Raw genomic sequence first — 16,812 nt, forward strand, 5'->3', positions numbered from 1 at the left:
AGATCAATTATAAAATACGCTCTCTCATATATTGTGTTGAACTAATATATTTTTCCATTAGACGTTCAAAGTCACAGATAATATTTTCCAAAATAAACCTACAAATATCTTGCCACAGTTTTTCTTCCTCAATCAACTTTATTTTAAATTTGTTAACAATACAAAGAACAATTAAATCTCCACATATGTAAATAATGCTGCTCCCCAAGTGCTCCACAGACAGACTCTGGAAATCCTTTGTTCCCCGAGCCATCAAACTGTACAACACCTCTCTAGGGAGGGGGGGGACAAAGGAGGACGGTCTGCAGGACAGATAATAATGCACACAGTGCACTTTCATAGACTAAGCTACTGGAGTTACCCTGCACTATATCCATTGTTAACAGTCTCTTCTGCACTATATTCACTTGTTAAATAGTCCTGTATCACAGCTGTTACCCTGCACTATATTCAGTTTTAACAGTTTTCTTCATCTCCTTGTATTTTTATATCTGGTATATTTTATACATGACTATTAAACAAGTGAACATAGTGCAGAAGAGACTGTTAATAATTATAAATTATAAATTATAAATAAATAATAGTAACAACTTGCCACAGTTAATACATAAATAAATAAATAAATAAATAAATTATAAATTATAAATTATAAATAAATAATAGTAACAACTTGCCACAGTTAATACATAAATAAATAAATAAATTATAAATTATAAATTATAAATAAATAATAGTAACAACTTGCCACAGTTAATAAATAAATAAATAAATAAATAAATAAATAAATAAATAAATAAATAAATAAATAAATAAAATAAGAAAAAGTAACATATTACACAAAACATGCCCGGGGTTAATATGAATAAATAAATAAATAAATAACAGTAACAACTTGCCAGAGTTAAATGTTTACAGAACACACCATGGTTGTAACACACACGCACACGCCCAACGCTTTACGTGGATGCTGATTGGACGACGCGGGGGCGCGCACGTAAGCACGTACGCAGACGCACCGTTGTTTCCGACCATGGCGGAATGTGTCGGACTGATCAGCAGCACTAGTGGACACACCATGGATAAAAGCATTACTCTACCGCCAGACGAGATATTCCGCAATTTGGAAAACGCAAAGCGGTTCGCCATAGACATAGGTACCTGTGAATACACACGTTATCTCTCTTTCTCCAGACACTTTAGCGTGGGACGTAGATCATGTTGTGTTGAGGAGCAGCTGTGTCGCAGCCTGCTACTATGACAACACGTCAGAGACTTTAAGAGAAGTAAACAAGTCTAGCTGCTAGTCTAGTTTGAGTTTGTTTAACAGTGGGTAGAGTTTGTTGAAGATGGAAGTCTGAGGTGGTTTCAGGAGTGTCTTTATTATCTGATAACACTGACAAACCTGGTCCACTTTGAGCAGAGACACAACAACTAGCTGCTAGCTAGCCTGGGTTTAAGGTCTCTGTTGAGCTACATAACAGTTTCAAAGGTCTCAGGGATCTTTAATGAAGGTTGTTACTTCTTGCTTGAACAGGGGGATCTCTCACTAAGCTTGCCTACTACTCAACTGTACAACACAAGGTGGCCAAAGTCCGATCTTTCGACCACACTACAAAGGTGAGTATCCCCAGCACTGATCTCCCAGTAGACCACTTTCACACTTTACACACCAACAACTAACAATAACCTGATATTTTCATTTCATTCTCATTGTGCAATATCATTTTCCACTTGTGCAATGTTGTTAATAGTCTGTTCATTGTCAATACTGGTTATACTGCTCCTATTTTTATACTTCCTTCTATTTAAATGGTTCATATTTGGTTACACTTTTTTACTGTGTTAGCTGATGCATCTTGTTTTTTGCTCTATCCCCTTTTGCTGCTGTACACTGCAAATTTCCCCACTACAGGACTAATAAAGGAATATCTTATCTTATCAGTTTCTGTAAAAGCTGTGGTGTCCTGTGCCACGTTTTCCTACATCCCACAAAGTTCAACCTGTATAGCAGCCTGCATTTTCTCGTCAAAATACCTCCTCTAGTCCAACAGGTAACCTTACATAATGCCAGCTAAACAACTATATCGATCTATGCTCCACTCTAGCAGAGGCAAATCTTAATAGCAGGATGTAATGAAGTATTCACCAATCCTACATGTTAAATTGGGACAGTGCAATATGTTGCATCTGTGTAATATTGGACTATTGTCAGTGCAATATGGGCAAGACGGTAGACGGTGCAGTGCACTACCTGGGTGCAATACCTGCCATGGTGTGTGTGATAGTATGTGCCATTATGTACGTGGACTGTGTATGTGTTGAAACATCTGTTTCTGTGGAACTGTTTCCCTATCTTGTGTGGAATTGTTAATTTTTATGGTTGTTGATGTTGTTTTAATTTAGTGTTTGTAACTGCAGTTGGACGGAGTCCAGGAAAACTTTCCCCACGGGGACAATTAAAATATATCTTATCTTATCTTATCTTATCTTATCTTACCTCCTCTGTGTTTCCCCTCCAGGAGGCTACCAGTGACGAACTCTATGAAATATCCGTGCAGGAAGAAGTCACTGCACGTCTGCACTTTATCAAGTTTGAAAATGCTTACATTGAGACATGCTTGGACTTCATCAAAGACCACCTGGTCAACACGGGCACCAAAGTTATCAAAGCCACAGGTGGAGGGGCACACAAGTTTAAAGAGCTCATTGAGAGGAAACTGGGACTCAAGTGAGTATACAGACCAGCTGTGAATATAGCCAAGAATCTGTTTTCACTTTACTCTAGACACTGCATGCACAAACCGAAACAGAGAGGGAGGAGGCAAATATCTGGCATATTCCTCATGATTACATTGGAGTAAACAATGGTCCTCTGCCCTCGCTGTAACTGATTCACAACCAGAGCAATATCCTGTCCTCTTCCTGTGAATCAGAGGACAGACTTGATTGTTTATTAGACCTTATGAAGACTATTCTGGGAAATATCTACTGTTTACTGGGGAACTAATCTGTGAAATCAGCTTCATGTATTTATTTGTCTGCTTATGTCAACACACATGGCTGCAGACAGCTACTCTGTCCAAAACATGTAAATGTCTTGTAATATTGTAAGAAAAAAGGAGATTGCACATCATCTTAAAGGTCCAGTGTGTAGCATTTCTTGGGATCCATTAGCAGATATGTAATATAATATTCATAACTATGTTTTCATTAGTGTATAATCACGTGAAACTAAGAATCGTTGTGTTTTCATTAGCTTAGAATGTGCCCTTCATATCTACATAGGTTTTGCTATGTTTCTACAGTAGTCCAGAACAGACAAACCAAACACTGGCTCTAGAGAGAGCCTTTCATGTTTTTACGTTGCCTGAAGGCCACCGTAGTTCTCCGACACGCATGTGGTACTGCTGTAACGTGAGCTAAAGAGTGCAAAACCGTGGTACCGCCAGCCGCTGTCTGACTTCTGTTGCTCCTAAAGTAGTGTTATTATGGTAATGACGTCCTCTGAGTGAGGTTAACGGCGTTACCACGGTTTTGCACTCGGTGGCTCACGTTACCGCAGTCTTGGAAAGGGAGGAGTACTCAGTTGGCTGCAATCTGCAACCACACCACTAGATGCCACCAAATCCTACACACTGTACCTTTTAATGGTTTACCAGATGGAGGACAAAACATTTGTCTCCTGCTCTCTGGCTATATTTCACATTCGGCTGAGGATGATTCAGTCTAATGGACTTTTTTTATGTGCTGCGTTGTGGCAGAGTGGACAAAGAGGATGAGATGACCTGCCTCATCAAGGGCTGTAACTTTGTGCTGAGGAACATACCCCACGAGGCTTTTGTGTACGCCAAGCACGCTGACTCAGAGTTCCGCTTTCACACGACTCAACCTGACATCTTCCCTTACCTGCTCGTAAACATCGGCTCCGGGGTGTCCATAGTCAAGGTAATAACCGGCGAATCAAACATTTTGTCGGTGGTTTAGACAAGCAGTCCACCTTTATTATTAACTCATTGTCTTTTGCTCTCACTGTATTTGATTCACACAAAAAACAACATCCCATTCTCTCCCTGTTCAACAGGTTGAATCAGAGGACAAATTTGAGCGAATAGGAGGAAGCTCAATAGGCGGAGGGACGTTCTGGGGCCTTGGAGCCTTGCTCACCAAAACAAAGGTATCCTCGTTTATAACTTCCTCTCCTTTTACGATCAGATTGTAGTAGCTGTCACTTTGAAGCCAGTAAAGATTAGATTCTCAGTGCAATATTTTGTCCCTTTAAACCTCGTGAACTTTAACCCTTTTATCTCCTGTAGAGATTCGACGAGTTGCTACAGTTGGCCTCAAAAGGGCAGCACACAAACGTCGACATGCTCGTCAAAGACATCTACGGAGGATCTTATGGCTCTTTGGGCTTGACTGGAGATCTCATTGCGAGCAGTTTTGGAAAGTCTGCTACTGCTGACAAAGGTGACACATGCGCACAGTGATTTTATCTGGCTTCCCTGTAGCGTTATCGCGTTAACTTTGACAGCCCTAATATTGGTATAAGCAGTTCATTCAATTGATTGGACCAGAAAATCGATTAAAACAGTACAACCATCTTTTGAGTATCAAACACTCTTCTATGGACATTTTTAACTGGAAAGGTGGCTTAAAAAAGTTACTAACTTCCTCATTTGCTTACTTCGAAGGGCTGCAGCTGCAGCCAGCTTTGATTCATAGTTTGTAAAATATATTTCAGTGGTGACCCAGTTTCACAGTGAAGAAAATATCAATGTCTCCATTGAAACTCAAACCACTCCTGCACAAACCACAACCATACGCTCAGAATGTTGCAAGCAGTCATACAGTCTTGCAGCCGGACACCGCTGGAGAGGCAGTGTGTAATGCGCAGACATATAAGCCGCAAACGTGACTTTGAGGTACTACAGCCACATGTTATATGTGGATTGAAAACACAATTGCATTTACCCTTGTGTTTAATGTGGTCACAATGCGTCCCTGACCACCTTCGGAGGTGTTTTGGCCGATGGGATTACAATCTGTCCTCAATGCGTTTTGGGTGCATTTACACCTGTACTTTCATGTGGTCAAGCAATATCCCGTTGCAATCCGATCACCCAAAATGCGTTTTAATGCCAGGTGTAAAGGGTCTTTTTGTAACCTGGCTGACTGACTGAGCCACTGCAAAGGATTGAGTTTAAATGAGATTACAGGATGTCACAAGGTCCAATACATATTTCTGTTGACTTTGTGACGTCATCTTGGCAAGGCAGGCTTCATATTTTCCGGTTTTATTGCAAAATCTGTGAACCGAAGACCTGTCACCCAGTTACAGTTTCCCTGATACAGCCTTGCTCTCTCCGTGTACTGTATTTGTAACTGGTTGGCAGCACTCAACAGAAATTCACAGCTTCTGCCGGGTTATCGAAGCAAATTCATATAAATTCAGTCTGAAAACACGGGATATGATTTTGATATTGTTACCTAATCGTTGTCCCAGTGCTTATATAGTTTTGTTATACTGAGTATTGCCATTTGAATACTGAAAAATCCTATCAACTACTGAAGGTGTTCTGAAGAAGTGCTGCTGCTGTTCTGTTTATATATTAGTGGCAGTAATTAGATATTCAAACGTCAGACTTCTCAGTTTTGTGATGGGGATATTTTACTTATTTTATTTAATGTTTTATATAAGTCTGCTCTGAATTGTAGAGTTCTCTAAAGAAGACATGGCCAAGAGCTTACTCCACATGATCAGCAACGACATCGGGCAGCTGGCCTGTCTGTACGCCAAACTCCACAACCTGTCCCGAGTGTACTTTGGAGGCTTCTTCATCAGAGGACACCCTGTCACCATGCACACAATCACCTACAGCATCAACTTCTTCACCAAGGCAAGGCCTCCTCCTCTGCTGACCTAAAAACAAACTAATCCTATCACACAGTGAGCACAAAGTGTCTTGGTGCTCTACAAGAGTTCCTAAATGTCTGTATTCTTTCCTCGTTATCACCCATATAGCTCAGTTTAGTCTTGTCTTGGTTTGCTATCAGCTGGACTTGACTGTGTTTCACTTACAACCCAGATTTGTATGTGTTGTTATTGTAGGGTGAGGTTCAGGCCTTGTTCCTGAGACATGAAGGCTATCTCGGAGCTATTGGAGCATTTCTTAAAGGAGCAGAGGAGGACAGTAAGGAAAAACACACAAATACACATTATTTCCTTCAAGTGGTGTCAACAGGGTTAAAATATATTAATAGATATTAGGCTGAAACATTCTAATGTCATATAACAGTGTGTCAAGGAAATGGTTTTGGTGGTTTCTGTTTTTGAAAACAATGTGGTTGAACTTGTGTAGCTACTCTTTGCTGCCTGCAGCTACACGCATGCAAGTCCTCCCTCACACATCAGGGCTGACTGGAAACCTGTAGTACTACAGGAAGCAGACTCTTGCATATTTTCACTGACATCAGGTCTGAATAACATCCCTTCAGTTGTGAAACTACTGAACCTCCCATTTCAATCTCACATTTAGCACCTTGTTGTCGGTTGCTGTTTGTAAACACACAGCATTCAAAGTTGGTCACTCCTCCTCGACTCAACTAGCGAGCGAGCTATAGATTGACCGTAGAGAGAGAGAGAGCGTCGCTAGTGAACCGGAGAAATAAAACGTTATTTTCTGATTGTTTCACTGCGGTTAAGTTCTAAAACACGAAGCCGGAGGGCTTGACAATGCGGCGGCATTTGATCACCTGAACGGGCTGCACACCCTGCGCGCTGTTATTGGCTGGGGGTTACACCCCCACGTGGGACCCAAAGGCAGTTTCTGAGTAAAGCAAAATAAGAAGATAAGAGAAAATACAGGCAGAGGGCTGCAGAGTCTCTGTAGAAACAGACACCACCACACACTTCTAGTGGGGCATAAGTGATGACTGAGAGGGATTATTTTTGTACCAGTCTATACATTGTTTTTTTAGTTAATTCTTGCATATTATACCTTTTAAGTAATTATAAAATGCACTATAATTCAAATGTTAACCATAAATATATCCTAATTGCATCTTGTACCTCTCTAGATCCAAACCAGTACAGTTGGGGTGAGAATTATGCGGGAAGCTCGGGCCTGATGAGCGTTTCTCCGGATATGAATCCCATGCAACGTGCACGTAGTGGAACGGTGAGTCTGCAGAGGAGACGAAAGTTATCAGATATGAAGACCTGAACCTGGGTATGGTAGGGTGTCATGAAACACATGACCTATTTTCACTCTGCTCCTGGCTCATTGGTTTTTATTTCATCCACCTTCTTCCATCATTTTTCTGATATATTTGAGCTTTAATTCACATTTTTATTTTTGATCTCCTTTATGGGAACACTGTCACCGCTGTCCTCACTGAATCCATAAACATCATACAAAGACATCCATTAATCTTTGATCATCTTTCTTTTCATTTCCTCTCCACACACTCTTCTGTCTACCTAACCCTCTCCTTCAGTTTCCCGTAAGTACCTCCGTCTGCTTTCACTGGTGTGCTCTGGCTTGATGGCGCGTGACTCCTGTTTTCTAGCTGTAGACACTCGACTTCAGTATTTAGAGGTGTCAGGCATTCACTTTGTTCACCGCAGATTTTTGAGCTTAGTTTTGATTTTGCTGAAGATCTTGTCACAGTTTTGTCCGTTACTAAATCATTTTTTTGGTCAAATCACATGCTGGAAAAATAACAGTGTTTGATGTTTTTGACAGCCGCTTTGCTTTTGGATTCCTCTGTGTGATGCTTTGATCATGCTGGTAGAGCATCAGGAGCTGTTAACCTCTGAGCTGCACTCTCACCACTGAAATTGCTGCTTTTTTCCAGCTTAGTTTTCTAGTTTTCATTAGTGCAAAATGTGATGCAGGACTGCAAATGAAATATGAGCTCATCGTTGGTGTCTTACCACTCCAGAAACCTTATATCGATGTAGTTCTTTAATGGACTATTGATTGTGTCCCACAATTAATGAATCTGCTGGCTTCCTTTAGCTTTTAGGAGTAAATCTTTCTAGAACCTTCCCTCCTTGTTCTTCCTTACTGCATCTTCCTCTCTGCCTTTTTTGTTCTCTTACAAAAAATACTAACATGAGTGAAACCTACCAAGTGTTGCTTAGAAAAAGGGAGATAATGTGAAATATGTCCCAGAATGAAAGTGATAGCTGGAGTAGGCTTTGAGCAAGTCTCAGTCTATGAACAAGACAGACAGCATGTGTCTTGTCTGTGTCTTTGTTGTGTCTAGTTTGACATGTTGGAGATGGACCGCCTGGAGAGGAAGCTGGTGAATCTGCCTCTGCTGCAGGACGCTTCATCGTACATCCCCGACACCGTGGACCTCGCAGAGGACGCTCTGGCCCGCGAATACTGGCTCTACTGCTTCGAAGACGCCCTAGACGGGGTAGGATGGTGTTTCATGTTTTTCATGTTTTCTTGAAGGAAAAATCTATTAAAAGTCACAGTCTGCAAACTGATGATGGAAATGAAGTTAATGTTTCTTTAAATGCATTAAAATGAAGCATTCTGTAAATATAGATCTGTGACGCATTTCACATTTCAACAGGAAACCGTTCTTTGATACAGTGACTGAGTTCAGAGAACAACACATGGAAAAGTTTTATTCAATAAACTATAGATGTGTACTTCTCATTGGAGAAAGATTTGTACAAGAGAAAGACAGAAAAGAAGAAAAGTTTTCCTTTTTTTCACTTCTCTCTGACAGTATTCAGTTGTTTCTAGGAACTTATCCCATGCTGAGTGATTTCCCACAGTCCACAACACATTCAATTTAGGTTCAAACCAATGTAATTAACTGATATGAAAGCATTGTTCAGTCAGAAGCAACACATGTGGACAGAGAATTAAAGCTGCAGTCGGTCACTTTGGGCAAATATGATAAAAAAGTTATTTTTATAAAACTGCCACTATATAAGTATAAACCTGAAAATCAGCTTGATATGTCCCCTTTAAAGAAATTAAGACAATGATGAAAAAAAGATAAACTTCATAAGTGGCTGAACAAGTTTTAAACTGATAATCTGCCATGTATTTCTGGTGTGTGTCTAAACTTTAATCTCTGCCTCCTCGAATGGATTTGTGTCTGTATGATTGTTAAACAGATGAACAAAAATGGTGAATTAAGGAAGAAGCTCTTTTGGTCTCCCACCAAAATTTCCCTTTTAACATTGATATTTTAGACAGCTTACAGTACAGATTGTTTGCTGTCAAGCTAAACTGTATTTGCACTGGAAAAAAACACTGTATGATATCATGTTGCATCATCCGTGTTTAGCCAATGACAAAATAAGACCAGCAATGGACAGTGCATTTCATGTTTACAAGTCAGCTTTTCATATGAATTTTGTAAAAAAAAATTCCACTCTGTGTTTGTGCCCAGCAGAGGTCGTGAAAATGGCTGATTCCTGCTCTTGTTTTTTTTCGGAGCAGGTGGTCAAGAGAGCTCTAGCGAGCCAGCCTGACATGCCCGAGGCAGCCGAGCGAGCCGAGAAGTTCCGCCAGAAATACAGACACAAGCTGCAGACCCTCCGCCACCAGCCTTTGTAAGGACTGTTTATGTTTTTGCATGCAAGGCCTGTTCTGTTTGACCCAGAGGTTGCTTTTAGTAGACTAAACCTCAAGTCTTTCTTTTAACTTCTGCATTAGTTTCATGTCTTCAAACCTGTTGTAACAGCTCAAAAAGGGAAAATCAGTTTCAGTTTTTAGGAGTCGGATGCACTGCGTAAGTATGTATTAGTCATATTAGTTCTGTCAATGATTTATCAGAATAAACTGCAGTTAGATCACAATGATAAACATGTAAGCTTTCAATGAAATTCAACACAAAAAAGTGCCAGATTTTCAGAAACCAGCTTTCAATACAGAGTTTTTAAAACATCAGTTTGACAAAGTTTTTTAAGCAAAAACATGAAAATATCAGTGAAAAGTACTCTGACTGCATCAGCCGCCCCAGCCCTGTTGTGTGTTTGTTTTTCTCTCTGGCTAATGTAGAGTGCTTCTCTTCTCACCTAGTGCTTATGGATCCCTCACTGTCAGAAGTCTGTTAGACACGAGGGAACACTGTTTAAACGAGTTCAACTTTCCTGATCCCTACTCTAAGGTCTGACTGAAATCCATCAACCTTTGTTGTTTTCTTTCGGTGTCTTTTTTGTTGTGTTACACAGCTGCTTAGGCCCTCACTGATCTGATTATGTTTTCATGCAGTTTCATGGTGACACAGAGTATTTATTTCCACCTCATGAATTGAAGCTGCAGTCAGTAACTTTGAGAAAATATGCAAAAAAAAAGTTATTTTTATAAAACTGTCACTATATCCTGACAGTAGTGCATGAGACAGATAATCTGTGAAAAAATATCATGTTCCTCTGTGTCCTCCGGTGCTCCTAAAGGCATTTACAAGTTTCAACGTGCGCAAAGGAAAACAATAAATGCAGGAAATGCAAACACATAATGACAGAGGAAAAAGTTGGGAATATCAACATTTTCCTCAGACATATTATACAATTACAAAAAGAAAATATACGACTCATGCATTACTGTCAGGATATAGTGACAGTTTTATAAAAAATAGCCTTTTATCATGTTTGCTCAAAGCTACCAACTGCAGCTTTAAGCCTAGAATTTAGGCAATACATTAGTGTATTATCAAAATATCAAAATCACATTTTCTCACATCACTGAATGCTTTCAAAGTGGCTGCATCATGTCTCTGTTCTCTTGTAGATTAAACAGAGGGAGAATGACTTGGCTCTCAAGTACTACCAGAAGGCAGTGACGTCCCTGGAGCAGTTGAGCTGGGAGGAGAGACAGTTTGCCCTGGTCAGGGGCGTCCTGGCTGGGAATGTCTTCGACTGGGGAGCCAAGGCCGTGTCGGAGTGAGTGGAGTTAATGGCTTTTATACCCCGTGAGCCGCTTGGTTGATTGGTTGCTCTGTTCTGCCTGAGTGTGTGTGAGTAGTGGTGGGAGAAGCTCCGGTTGCATCTCTTGTAGTTTCATGCTTCTACAGCTTTGAACATTACTGAGGTAGTGTGTTTGGCAGTGGTACATTGTTTTGATAAGTTAGCCACTCTGGGTTAGCCAGACTGCAAACAGTTGGATTGAAAGTAAACAGAATAAAACATCTATTGAAGTGCCTTAAGGCTGCTTACCATCTGTCCCAACAAAAGAATGCAACTACATCCCAGTGATTCTTTAAGATATGTTTTAAGTTTCTGTTGCCTTTTGAAGCTTTGAGTGAGTCTGTTCATAGAGATCCACAGTAATCTTGTCTTTTGACTTCCTAAAGATCAGCTATGTCCTGCTGTTCTCGATCAGGACTGCCCGTCTCTTTAAGGAATTCATTTATAAGGGTTGATTTGAGAGCAGACAGGCTTCAGTGGCTGGTTCAGTCAAATAATTTAGTTTCAATCTCAATTAGAGCTGCACTATTTTGATAATTGATTAATTATTAAAGTAATTTTTCATGCAAAAATGTCAGAAAATGCTGTTTTCAGCCTCTCAAATTAGATATTTTCTGCTTTTCTCAGTTTTATATCATATTACACTGAATATCTTTGGGTTTTGACTGACAAAACAATACATTTAAAGACATCACCTTGGAATTTGAGAAACTTGAATGGACATTTTTCACAAATGCCAAACTGGAGGCTTCAAAACCGTAGTCCACGATGACTACGTCCACTTCTTCTATACAGTCTATGGTTGCAGCTCTAGTCTCAATGTTTGGAAAGTTTGGTGTTGTATTTTTACACTGATCCAAACACCCGTCTTACTTTTGCACATTTTGTTTTGATGTCGTGCAGCGTCCTCGAATCTGATCCTGAGTTTGGGTTTGAGCAGGCTAAACAACAGCTGGAAGGTATCCAAATATTTCTCTTCTCTATTATCTTTATTTTTGTTGTTGAACCATTTGACTCAAGAGAAATTTGTGGGACTTTTAGAATGACTCTTCTGCACAGAGGTAGTTCCTCAGACTGATTTCTTTTTTCCTCCTCAGAGCGACCATGGCTGGTTGATTCCTATGACCAGTGGTTTGAGAGACTAAAGGTCAGTTTCTTTCGCTTCTTTCTCATTTCAAAGCCAAGTTATTCACCGTAGCGTTATTGATGGGAGGTTAGAGGTTTTATCGAAAGCATGCGACGCCACCATACGCTGCTTTAGGATAGAAACAACTCATACCTCAGACAATGTCAGCAGCAGGCACCACCATGTTTTGATGAAGCGCAAAGAGAAAAACACGATAACAGCTTTTTGGCGCTCAGTAATATTTCCTACTCTTGCGATAGTGTTTCTGTGTTGTGTGCTTGTGATGATTAGTGCTTGAATACAATCCATCCTGGTTTTCTCTTGCAGGGTCCTCCTCATAAGTGTGCCTTGTTTTTCGTAGATAATAGTGGAGTAGACATCATTCTAGGGGTGATGCCTTTTGTCAGAGAGCTTCTCTCTCGAGGAACGGAGGTAATGAACTCTTAACAAGATCGTTTCAAAAATAATATATGCGATAAAATGTTAATCAAACTCTTCTATTTGTCTACCCTCAGGTTGTGTTGGCCAGCAACTCTAGTCCGGCTTTAAATGACGTAACGAACGGTGAATTGCAGATATTGACCGAAAGCATCGCTGCTATGGATCCGGTGATTCAGTGAGTGTTTATGAGTGTTTTATTATCACACAGACGGCAATATAGAGTCAACCGACACTGCTTTTTTAAAAAACATATAATTTTATCTTTCCTGCGTCACTTCTAAGATATAATTTTCTGTCTGATCTCATGATTTCACACCTAAAAAGCTTTTTAAAAGGGTTGAAGAAGATCTCTGATGACCTTTGGTGTGTGTTTGTTGTGTAGGGCTGCTCTGAGCGAGGACAGGCTGACGTTGGTCCAGAGTGGTTCCAGTTCACCCTGCCTGGATCTGAGGTTGGTTATTTGGCAATTTTACATTTGACCTTTTTAAAGGAAGTATTATACAGCCTGTGAATTACGTAGAATTACACTCTCCGTCTTTGGTAGATGCAATTTATCACACCCTAGTGGGAGGGTCGACGTTTGGACTGCACACTTTTAAAAGCCGGAACTGTGAGCTTGGGGTGACCCACAATAGTCAAAGAATACATTTATTAATCAGAGCACTCGCATAAGAATGTAGCACAATCAGAGCGCTAAATATATTTTCAATTTATGACCGATTCTCTAAAATCAGTTGTCTGCGGCGCATAGAAACAGTGGTTTGCGGCGCATAGAAACGGCTGTCTGTGGCGCATAGAAACAGTGGTTTGCGGCGAGTAGAAACAGCAGTTTGCGGCGCCTAGAAACCGCTGTCTGCAGCGTGTAGAAACAGCAGTTTGCAGCGCGTAGAAACAGCTGTTTGCGGCACGGAAACAGCTGTTTGTGGCGCCTAGTAACAGCTGTTTGCGGGTGAATAGAAACGGCTGTCTACGGTGCATAGAAACGTCGGTTTGCGGCATATAGAAACAGCTGTCTGTGGCATGTAGAAACAGGAGTTTGCAGCGCGTAGAAACAGCTGTTTGCGGCGCGTAGAAACAGCTGTTTGCGGCGCCTAGTAACAGCTGTTTGCGGGTGAATAGAAACGGCTGTCTACGGTGCATAGAAACATCGGTTTGCGGCATATAGAAACAGCTGTCTATGGCATGTAGAAACGTCTGTTTGCAGCGTGTAGAAACATCGGTTTGCGGCATATAGAAACAGCTGCCTGTGGCATGTAGAAACAGCAGTTTGCAGCGCGTAGAAACAGCTGTTTGCGGCGCGTAGAAACAGCTGTTTGCGGGTGAATAGCAACGGCTGTCTACGGTGCATAGAAACGTCGGTTTGCAGCGCGTAGAAACAGCTCTCTGCAGCGCGTAAAAACAGCTGTCTGCCACGCGTTGAATCAGCTGTTTGCTACTACTTTTCTGTAGACACATAAGTCCTAAACAGAAGGGTATCAATCAGCATGATTCGACGATCAGTCAACGATAGACGAAGACCAATCAGACTATGTCAATTCTTATCCCTACTCTGACACCTGGTGAAGAGTTCATTGGACGTACTGTATTATGGTCATTCAGTGCAGCAAACATGTTAAACATTCTCCGTCTCTGCCTTTCCCCAGCCGTCTGGACAAAGTGCTGGCGATGGTGGTGCGGGAGCGAAAGACCGACCTGGTGATCATCGAGGGAATGGGCCGAGCCATTCACACCAACTACTACGCCATGCTCAGCTGCGAGAGCCTCAAGATGGCCGTCATCAAGAACTCGTGGCTGGCCGATCGCCTGGGAGGAAAGCTGTTCAGCGTGGTCTTCAAGTACGAGGTGCCGGCCGTCGGCCACGACTCCCCGGCGCTGACGCCCTTGTGAGCGCGTCGGAGTTTTGCGTCGGAGCGGGACAGAACGCAGAAGTCGCAACCAGAACGGATAAGCTCTGAATGTAAGGACGATGGTCGTATACTGCCACTAAGTGAATGACTGATTGCAAAGCTGATTGTAAAATAGAGGCGAGTTTTAAAGGCGATCACTGACAGGGAGGTTTTAAATTTCAATTTAAAACACGGTTGATTTTAGCGCTGGTTTCATCAATATGATTGCTTTCATGCAGGTCCGACATCCTGCACCATCACTTAGTCTGCTACCATCATTACTGCCTATTGATCTCACGCAGCATCACAGCAGAGTGTGTTTTCATGCAAAGACATTACTGGCTGTAAACTTTAACAGACTGTTATGACGGGTGAGATCTTCAGCTCATAGAAAAATCAATGAAAAACATAATTTTTGCATCAGTCTTTGACATGCTGCCAACACACAACGCTGTGCACCCATATGGGCAAATGTGATTCTATGGCTGAGAGAGAGAGAGAGAGAGCGCCGCAGGAGTAATAGCATCTTTCAGTGGTAACACTTTTTACATAAAGCGTATTTAACGTGCCTTGAGGCCAATGTGATGAAAGCGTCATTCACTCCGATAGTTTTTAATTCCCGCAAAACACCACACAAATATTTCGTTTCCCAGCAATCTCACGCCATAGACTAGAGAGAATCTGTTTTTATTTTTTATTATCATTACTGCCAGGGAATGAATTAAGCTTAAGAAATGAATCATTATCACTGTCACATGTGTAGCTGTTGAGGTGGCATCAGGGAAAATCAGTGGGAGAAGCAGCACTTTGTCACTAAGAGATTTGGTCGCGTTCCTCCACAAGGTGGCAGTATTCTACTGTCGCAAGATTTTTTTTATTAATTATTATTATTATTATGATTTCTCCAAGGTGCTTGGTGTCAAAATTAACACTGCATATTTCAGGTTAAATATTCTAACTGTCTCCATGGATCGACTGTAATTAACTGGCATGTATAAGCTGTAATCCATCCCTAAATAAAAAATTTAAAAAATGCAATCGTTTGAAGGCAATAAGACCGCAGCACCTGGTTGTAACAAACATCAGACACTGTGTGATTGTGAAGCGGCTGACTGTGTTGGTGACTAAATCTCTGATTTGAAGGCAGGATGTGATTTTAAAAGCCTCGCCTTGGTCTGAAAATGTTTCCCAAAGTTACACTTACACTTGACATGTGGACTCACATTGCAATATTGTATTTGTCACATGTACATATACAGTATGTGATATATGAAGTGTGTGTGTATATATATACATAAATATATATATATATATATATAATATTCATTTGCATCACTTCAGTTAAGCACACCAAGCACAATTGTGTGTATTCTCCTGACAATCGACTTTAATTAAATGGTGAAAACCTTTTATTTTATATCTTTTTTTGCGTGTCTTCATTTCTCTGCATGCGTCGGGGGAGTTTGCAGCCGTGTGGAGGAACAGGGAGAGTTGAAAGTTGTCCCATATTAAAAAAAAAAACCCAACCTGCCCCTGGCGGTATAAGAGCTCGGCACCCCGGTACGTGCTGGTTGATGCCTGCTGGGGAGCTGTGGGCTGATAATGCATGAGGAGGCCTGGCAGGGGGTCCTCCTGCTTTTCCTCTCGCTCATCACTCTCACTGCCAAAACACACACACACACACACACACACACACACACACCAGTTCTGCAAGACACCCTCACAGGTTTAGTGGCATCTAACGTATGTGAGCTCTACCCTGGTTTAGAATGTTTTTTATAATGTCCAGTGTGGACAGGAATGATCCCTTCCAGCATCAGTACACTCCTGGACACATTACGAGACAAACCGTGTGGCGTTTTGCAGGTGAGACAGAACTCTGAACATCAGTATTTAGTTCACATCCACACCGACACTCCAATGCTTCCCTTTGAATGCACCGAGCACCACAAAGTTACAGTTCCAACAGACTCGTCCCTGCAGCTGCAGTGTGGGACAAACCATCTATTGCATGGCTTTTCACTGTATAACCTTCCAATTACAGGCAAGTCTCACAACAGGCCCTGAGAAAACAGTGCAGCATTGACTGCAACTGTTTGCATAACACTAATTACCGTAGTTACAGTAAACAGTGATTTCAAAAGACGTTTTCTTTTTCTCCAGCCTTGAATTCAACACACGGTAGCTGAACCTTTTGTGGATTCTGAGTAACAATAACATCAATTTGACCTGAAGTGTACAATACGGTACTGTGTGCATCACCACTTTTTGGATTCATGTAAATACAGTAAGTTCCTCTTGAGTCTCCGGGGTAATTTGTAGTACCTTTTTCCTTACAAATGTTATTTGCAAGTGATTTACTCAACTTAGTGTGTTAGAAGGATGGAGCTTACTGTACTGGGACACTCAAACTATGT

General features: G+C 41.2%; 1 protein-coding gene across 2 annotated transcripts; it reads left to right on the top strand.

Annotated features, from left to right (window-relative positions):
* Positions 1-994: 994 nt before the first annotated feature.
* On the top strand, positions 995-15,812 carry pank4 (pantothenate kinase 4 (inactive)). 2 transcript variants are annotated; one of them, XM_074639082.1, is made up of 20 exons: positions 1,014-1,154; positions 1,535-1,617; positions 1,943-2,051; positions 2,520-2,728; positions 3,762-3,945; positions 4,082-4,174; positions 4,314-4,467; positions 5,716-5,897; positions 6,110-6,191; positions 7,078-7,178; positions 8,272-8,427; positions 9,474-9,586; positions 10,056-10,143; positions 10,767-10,918; positions 11,846-11,901; positions 12,040-12,089; positions 12,396-12,500; positions 12,584-12,684; positions 12,892-12,960; positions 14,153-15,812. In XM_074639082.1, exons 5-20 carry the CDS (start codon positions 3,781-3,783, stop codon positions 14,394-14,396), a joined length of 1,911 nt encoding a protein of 636 aa, XP_074495183.1. In that variant the 5' UTR covers positions 1,014-1,154; positions 1,535-1,617; positions 1,943-2,051; positions 2,520-2,728; positions 3,762-3,780; the 3' UTR covers positions 14,397-15,812. The 2 variants fall into 2 exon arrangements, with proteins under 2 accessions (XP_074495174.1, XP_074495183.1); XM_074639073.1 differs by lacking the exon at positions 1,943-2,051 and having other exon boundaries at positions 995-1,154.
* The last annotated feature ends 1,000 nt before the right edge of the window (positions 15,813-16,812 follow it).

The sequence above is a fragment of the Sebastes fasciatus genome, chromosome 1 (genome assembly GCF_043250625.1).
Source record: "Sebastes fasciatus isolate fSebFas1 chromosome 1, fSebFas1.pri, whole genome shotgun sequence".
Taxonomy (NCBI): domain Eukaryota; kingdom Metazoa; phylum Chordata; class Actinopteri; order Perciformes; family Sebastidae; genus Sebastes; species Sebastes fasciatus.